Source organism: Thunnus thynnus, chromosome 14, assembly GCF_963924715.1.
Source record: "Thunnus thynnus chromosome 14, fThuThy2.1, whole genome shotgun sequence".
NCBI lineage: Eukaryota > Metazoa > Chordata > Actinopteri > Scombriformes > Scombridae > Thunnus > Thunnus thynnus.
The window spans coordinates 24570309-24578476 of NC_089530.1; the positions used below are offsets into that span (position 1 = coordinate 24570309).

At 39.9% G+C, this 8168-nt stretch overlaps 1 protein-coding gene across 1 annotated transcript in view; it reads left to right on the forward strand.

Annotated features, from left to right (window-relative positions):
- Positions 1–8168, forward strand: part of LOC137197331 (uncharacterized) — a 70724-nt gene that overhangs the window by 51690 nt on the left and 10866 nt on the right. Inside the window, exons 3-4 of the mRNA XM_067610675.1 lie at positions 3564–3700; positions 7080–7201. Of these exons, the coding sequence (XP_067466776.1) occupies positions 3564–3700; positions 7080–7201 (259 nt within the window). The remainder of the gene's footprint in view (positions 1–3563; positions 3701–7079; positions 7202–8168) is intronic.

An 8168-nucleotide genomic window follows, 5' to 3' on the forward strand; every position in this document is an offset into this window, starting at 1 on the left:
TAAACTTTGCGATGTTGTGTATTTTCGTTACATAGCTTACAGACGGTTCTCAGATTGAGCTGGGTCGTCCATTTGGTATCAGCAATGTCAACTAACTTCATCACCCCAGTGAACCGCAATTACCTGCAATTTCAGTACATTATATCAGCTCAGATAATGCTCGTTTAATGGGATTAGCCGCTGACATTTTCACTTATAACAGCATCAGTAAAGGAGAATTACCTTCTTAAATGAGACACTGGATGATATTTCAGATTTGAAATATGCAGTGTCTTAACAGAAAGAAAAAAAAAGAGGAAATCTGTGCTGTTGAAGCAGTTCTTTATGCTGAAAATATAGTCTCTAGAATTTAAGGGATTTCTTCTGCCTCATGCGTTATTATCCTTTTTATATCTACATGGATCAGAGTGGATTACCTCGCTTATACATCTTCTCAGCTAAACATAAATATTGTTTAGTCAGTCAGTGTTTGGGGGAATACACTGGAGACTTTTTTAAAATTTTTTATCTTTGTCAACCTTGTAATAAATTTAACTTTATTACTCCAACAAACAGGAGAATCTGTAAGCTAATAGGAACTGAAATCAGCGGGTTTCAGTTACTGTATGAGTGTTATTCTGAGTGGTAATGAAGTTGTAGTTATTGGAGAATAATCCATACCGATCAGAATGCTTGTTTGTGTGGTATTGAACCAGAAAAAAATGTGATATGATCTTGTGATCACCAAACTGAGAGGTCAGTTATCAGTTAGCTGGTTAATTATGTGTGATATAATCTATAGAGTCTGTCTTTCCAGGAAAAACCACACAATAGGTCGTAATTTCAGCTGTTCAAAAATGACACATAGTTACGTTTGAGTGACAGTTTCCATCTAGCAGCTGTAGTAATTACGACCTGGAGCAGCAGTGAAGGTCAGATGACGTACTGTATATAAATGTCGACACATTTCCAGGCTCAGGGGAGCGGGTTGGGCGGACAGAGGCATTAACCCAACTTTAGTCACCAAACCCTGAGGAATAGTGTCGGGCTCTGAAGACAATTTGACACAGTGGCCAAACTGTGTAATTACAACTTTCGCATAACATAACTGAACATAATTGAGGACGCTCTTAGAAATGATCGTAGATTAACGAGTGACTCCTTGAGCAAAGTGTTTCTAAATGTATGCCATATCTAATAGGCACATTTTTGCATGAACAAAAAACCCAAGTACAACCCCCTAGGCACACCTTTCTAGTTAATGGACCTAATATGGCGTCACCCATGTCTCTTCTTGGACAACGATTGGCCTGAAGCCACATGACCATATATCCAACCCATCTTTGTAGATGCCCCATTGGCTGATATGTGTCTGGATGTAGCCTATATGGTTGGTTGTCTTTATATTTTTTTTTTTTACCTTCTAACTTTTTTATGCCCAACTTACTTTATTTAAATGTTGTTTGTAATGTGTTTTATGATGACCCTGATGAAGGTCGCAAGCCAAAACGCGTCGGTCAACTAATAAAGTTGTTCTTCATGCTACAAGTGTTGCTGGAGGTCTCATCTTTCTCGACTCCTCGAGCATCTTAAGAAGCTCCAGAACTTGCAGGAAGAACCAGAAACTACATGTTTGATTGAAGTTCTCTTTGTTTTTTAGTCTCTACTTTGTTCATGAACACTGATGTTCTTTGTTAAGTGGCATTTGATGTAAATTGAGTGATGATGATGATAATGATGTTTAAATTAGAGAGTGAAACTAAATCAACACACACACACATAAATTCAGTAATTGATCTGCCAGTTTATATCATCCTCCTTTCCCTTTTCTTGTATAATAACTTCATCTCTTCTGGCTGAAATGTCACTTCCCCGCTGGTATATTTTTAGCTTCTCTTTTCCTTTTCATTTATATGTTTTTCTCACGCTTACATACAGCAGATCTTATACAGAAATAATGACAGTATGACGCATGTTCATGAAACTGCTTCATTTCAGTTTTCATATGATCTTCATCATGACATCCGCCTCCAGAAATCAATCAAAGTTTCACTTTCTTAAACTTCTGAACAAACTGTGTAATTACAACCTCCTGGTCGGTGATGTGATGCAAACTGAGCCAAAGATCGTTTTCCCTGCACATAATAATTGGAAAAGCAGCTGTTGTCAAACTGTGAATGAATGTTTATGAGCGAAATGACTCGTTTGATTTGACAGATTCTGATCCATTTGGTGTGATAACATTTGGAAAGTCTAAAAGAGCTGCATGTTAGCCGGCTCGGCCAGCGGAAGTCTCGGTTGCGCTGGAGAAGGACTCCTGTGCTCTATGGGCGTAAAATGCACCATTAAGCAACTTTCATAGGATTGACTGGGCGCCATATTTGAACGCGGTTCTCCTTAATACATCCATGTTTGTAACAGGAGACTGTTTGCTTCCTGTTTCCAAATGCACGATCGTCCCCCAACCTTAACCCTGTGGTTATTATTGTAGCCATGACGACGAAGACTAACTTTAAGGATGAAATAACTTTAACCCACACCTAAATCTAATCAGATCTTAACCACAGCGTTGTCATCGTCATAAAACATCGTTATTTTTGAACAGTGATTTGTTTTGTAAATCTCAGACAGATGTTGTCCTGCTGATTAGAAAACGCTCCTAGAACCCGTTCTTGAGTCACGATGTCAAACAACATATTTCATCGTTTAATTTCTAACCAAAGCTGCATATAAGTCCAAACAACCTGCCGCTAAATTAAACGTGCCTTTATACATCTTGTATTCATCTGATTGTCAACAATGTTATTTTTGTTCTATGTACAAATAATCACATCTTATAACTCTAAAGTAGGCAAGTCTACTGTTATGATGTTGCTTTGCAGAGAGGTTTGTTGTTGTCTACTGTGAGGTTTTCCTGTCATTTTGTCCGGCCGTCATACTGTATGTATCTTCTAAGAATTCCTGAGGCGAGTTTGACTTACAAAAAAAATATACAGCATCTGTCTTCCTGCCCGCCTCTTTGTCCCTCTGTGTGTTTGTATCTTTTTTGTCCTCCTGCCTCTGTGTTTTATCTGTCTGTCTATTTCGGTCTGTTTATCTATTTGTCGGTTTCTCTGCCGGCCTCGCTGTCTGTCTGTCTGTTGTCATCTGTCTGTCTGCGATATGAACCCACCGCTATATTATTATTATTATTATTATTTGTGACACACACTCAGACACAAACACGCACACACACACACAGTATCAGTATCTCCGGCTTGCAGACAGCTCGCAGACAGAGCTCAGTAAGTGAATTAAGCTGGTCTGGACTCTACTAAAGCTGACACTGGTTGGCTTAGTAAGGACACACACACACACACATATACACACAACTTTATACTTACACACAGAGCAGATAAAGAATTGCAGAGCGAACAGATAAACTCCCACACACATACTATACACAGAAACTAAATGCTATATGATCAATTTAAACACATAATTTTACAATTTTTTTTTTTCTCTCTTGACCTCCTAATTCTTCCTGACTGTTTCTACTAACTTTTAATAATGAAAATATAACCGTGCTTGTCCTCCTCCTGAAGCGCCTGAAGGAGCTGAAACAGAGGGAGTTTTACAGAGCGCTGGCCTGCAGGAGGCAGAGGAGACGCAGGGAGGAGAAGAGAGAGGAGAGAGCGCTGAGGAGACTCCATCAACATGAGGAGAGGAGGACAGGAGAGTGGTGAGGAAAACACACTTCTACGCAGTAATTTAATATTTATTTGTTGTCTATTATATCTGTCCTCAGGGGCGTCATGCAGTCAGCTTTTTTTTGAGGCGGTATAATGCACATGTTAATATTCACACTAAACCAAACTGTTACCAGTATTTACCTGCTTTGGCTAGTATATATATGATCAAACCACCTCCCTATCAGTAACTATAGAGCTATAATTGACTGACATGTATTAACACTATATTGCATTTGAATGCAATATTGAATAAGAAAATGTAAGTGAACAGGCTTTAAACTCAGGGGTAATGTTAGCTGGTTAGCGAGCCAGCACTGTTAATTATTTAAGTAAAGAAAGCTCACAAACGTGTAGCTGCTGTTTTTACTGACATTATTTAGCTCTTGACTCTTCTTATGTCCATCGCTGTTTATTATTTCAGTGCTGAAAATTTGTTTTGACCAAAAAAAACCCCAATAATTTAATAGCAAAGGACAACAAGCTAACACTAATGTTAATTACTTGTGGGTTTATAGTTAAAACCACTGATGCTAAAGTCACTTTAGCTTTAATTAAGGAAATTGTAAAGCTTTAAGTAATTAACATAACTGCAGTTTGCACTGATTCTACACGACTTCCACAGCTGCAGCTGAGCGGCTCTACGAGCTCCGCTGCTAACACGTAGCGCTTCTAGCTGGAAGGAACCAAGTCTGTGTGTAGCAGGGAGGGTTTAATACGAATAAAAACCCTCAGGAGGTGGTAGAGACCAAAAACAGAGCTATAAAAGAGTGAATATTGGACTTACATTCACTGCTCACCCCATTCTTCTCTTGATATCAGCAGTTTAGGTTTTATTTTATGTGGAGAAAAAGAGTGGAGAGCAAATTCCCCTAATTGTCACACATCCCAAAATAACAAATCAAACCATCATGCTTTCAGGGTTGTCTTGACGTGGCACAACTCAACCTCCAAGGTGTGTCGTATCAGCAGCTGATTACAAGGAACCCCTGAGTGTGATACCAGTAGCTACAGGTTTCCATCCAAATGTTTAAACGAATCTCCAGAAAATGCAGAAACTGCTGTTGGACAAATATTTGGAGTTGAAGATAAACAGCTGGTGGCTGCTTAATTTGCCAGTTGGGGGCTATTAAACCATCGCAGGAGAAGCAGGTGTTATTTTTCGTCTCTTCAGCGGACGTTTAAATCACAGGTTTCATGTCATAATTTATTCACTAAGTCTTTTTCCATCGCACTTGTCACATTATTTTATTTTACACCAACTTTTCTTCCTCATCTAAATGTAAAAACTTACTTAAACTTACCTCACAATAAAAACAGATGGGATGAAAATGCATCTAGTTCTGATCCTCACATCTCTTCCTTCCTGTGTCCTAATCTACTCAAACTTAACTTCTCATAACATCTCAAAGGTTTCACTAAAAGCTTCACTGATGTCACAGATTTTCCGAACGCCCAGAGTAAGTTCGTCACTCTCACCCTCGTGTGTTTACACTTTTTCGACTCGTCATCGCAGGAGAAGCGCAGGTGTTACTAACGCCGTTAGCAATGGCTCCGTTGCCATGACAGTGCGACAGCGAGCCAGCGTGCACGACAGCAGGACCCCTGAAACTGAAGCAGCTAAATGGAATTTAGCCATCATTAATTTTATTTACACCTGAGCTTTTCCTACTGTGACATGTCAAGAATGTCTGCTGTGAAAAGGGTCTATTTATTCAAAACAGACAGACAGACACTTTTTTTTTTTTTTTTTAGCTGTTTCATGTCCTCTCTCCGTCTAATTACAGTGTGTTCTGTGCAGGAAATATTAACATGCTTGAGACGGGTGATCCATTACAGTGAACACCCTGCTGTGTTAATGTTTGTGAAAGTTATTTTACAGCTGTGTGTTAATGGTGCCGAAAAATCTACATATCGCTCTTGTGTGTTCATGTGCTGGTGGGAGGCGTCGACATCTGGGACTCTCAAGTGGGCTGCCAAATAGAGTTGAACTCACGTGCCGTTTGTCTTTAAAATAAATGAATAAATAAATGAATAAAATTAAAAAAAAAACAAAAAACACCCTGTAATACAAATTATAAACAAACACTGAGGTCTAGAAACAGATGATGTGGATTTTTGGCTGCTTCTTGCTGAAAACATGTTATGATGAGAGTTCATCTGGCGAACTACCAAACAGAGAATTTGGTTTCTCAAAATATAGCACATGAATGCACAATTTGAGCTCAGAGCTGCGAGTCATAACCTGATGAAGATGCCCACGCAAAAAAAAAAAGAAACGTAGGTCTCCGCCAGAAAATAGTCCCTGGAGACAAGATGAGAACATTCACGACTTTTTTAAAACATCCATCCATGAAGGTTAGAATTTAAATGTAGGATTTTATTTTATTTTTTAAAAAAAACACCTCATGTCCTGACTGACATGTTTGTTTCACAGTTATTGTTCAAGATGAAAAAAAAAAGAAAAGACAGATCACTAACTAGCTCCCTGGTTACAGCGAGCGTTGGCACAGCAACCAATAAATTGCTCCTTGCTGTGCTTAAAGGGGATTATCAGCATGGCGATAAAGTGTCTCTGACCAATCGCGTCGAGCAGCTGAACCCACTCACTGCATGGAAAGTCGTGTATCGGTATCGGCTGTCACTGCCATTTTTTAGATTTGCAACAATGCAGTTTGGCTCCTGGCAAAAAGGCAGAGAGAGAGGAAAGCATGACCAAATTGATTTTCAGCTGGATTTCAGCTCCTCTCGCCCTCCTCACCGCTGCTCCCTTGTCTCCTCTCCTCTCCCCTTCGCTCCTTTCTTCCTCTCCTTTTATCCTGTCCTCCTCTACTTTTGTCCTGCCGCCTCCTTTCCTTATCATTTCCTCTCCTTTCATCCTCTCCTCCCATCTGTTTCCTCTTCTTTTCTCCTCTCTTTTCATTTGTTCATCTCCTCATTTCTCCTCACTGCTCTGCCTCTTTTTTTCCTCTCCTCTCCTTTTGTTCTTTACATTTCTTTCATACTCTCCTCCTGATTTCCTCCTCTCACTGTCTTTTCTCCTCTTTTCTCCTCAATCATTCCTTTCATGCTTTTGTCCTCTCCTCCCCTCTTCATTTGTTCCCTCATCTTCCCACTCTCCTCTCTTCCTCTTTTCATGTTTCCTTTTGTCCTCTCCTCTCCTCCTTCATTCCTCTCCTTTCACCCTCTCCTCCCTCTCTTCATTTGTTTCTTCTTCTCTTCCTCCTAATCTATTTTCTTTTGTCCTCTGTTCCCCCTTGTTTCCTCCTCTGCTCCCTTTTCCTCTCATCCTTCTTCTTTTTGTCCTTCTTTTCATCTCTTCTCTTTCATCCTCTCCTCCTTAATTCCCTTCTTTTCATCCTCTCTCCTCAGTGCTCCTGGTTCCGGTCCCATGTTCAGGTCCACCACCGTGGCGGTCGACCCAGCCAGTCAAACCAGACCAGACTTCATGCAGAACTGGGCCGACATCCGTACAAGCAGCACACTGGGAGCAAGTAAGAACTCTTATCTTCTTAAAAGGCGTGTACTGCGCCGCTTAAATACTTTATGAGCATGTGTTTGGTTTTGGTGACGAGGATATCACTCTTGATATTCAGGGATTAAACAGAGCGTGGTCTGCTGCAGTGATGCTGAAATATCCTGATCGACAGCAGACTCGGGCAGCTATGAACATCTATGTACATGCAAAACGCACACAGATGAGACGTTGTGGTTTAGGGGAGGAAGCCATATCAAAACAGGAACAAGTCCCGAGCAATTAAAACTGCTTTAAGGGCTCAAACATTTACAACAGCAGCAGGATCGATTCGTTTTAATGGAATCGCCACAAACTGAATTTTATGTCATAAATCAGAGTTTTAAACCTTGGTGAACTTTGAGACTCAAGGTCCTGCTGTTGACCAATAACAAACCGTGTTGACGGTGCTGACCTTTAGGGAATCGAGAGTCCAAAATAGAAGAAGCTATCATTTTAGCTGCAACACACTACAGTAACTCCAGTATTATATAACGCTGCTCTGCCAAAGTGCTTCACAAAAGAGGTGCAGCATGAGGTTTGTAGTCAATCATGAGGCTGGAGTGGAGGGAACAGAACAAATACATGGTGGTAATGCTTTCTTTTATAGGTCTGTAACTTCCTAATAATTTCCCATTTAGTTACCAACTACTAATTACTATGTATGGTCATTTAATTGGGAATCAATAGGGATTCAGTTGGTCCACTTCCAATTACTGTAATTGGCACTCCCAGCCTGAAGATCAGACGCTTGTAGAGTCAGTAACATCTTTTAAATCACTTCTTATAACATATCTTTTTTTACTACCTTTAGTTCCAATATGTTTTATCTGTTCTATATGATTATTTCATCCTTTGTACCTTAATTAATGGGTATTTTACCAATTCTCTGTACATTTAGTGGGCGGATTTTATTTAATTTTACTGTGCTGAATTGTTTTATTTGG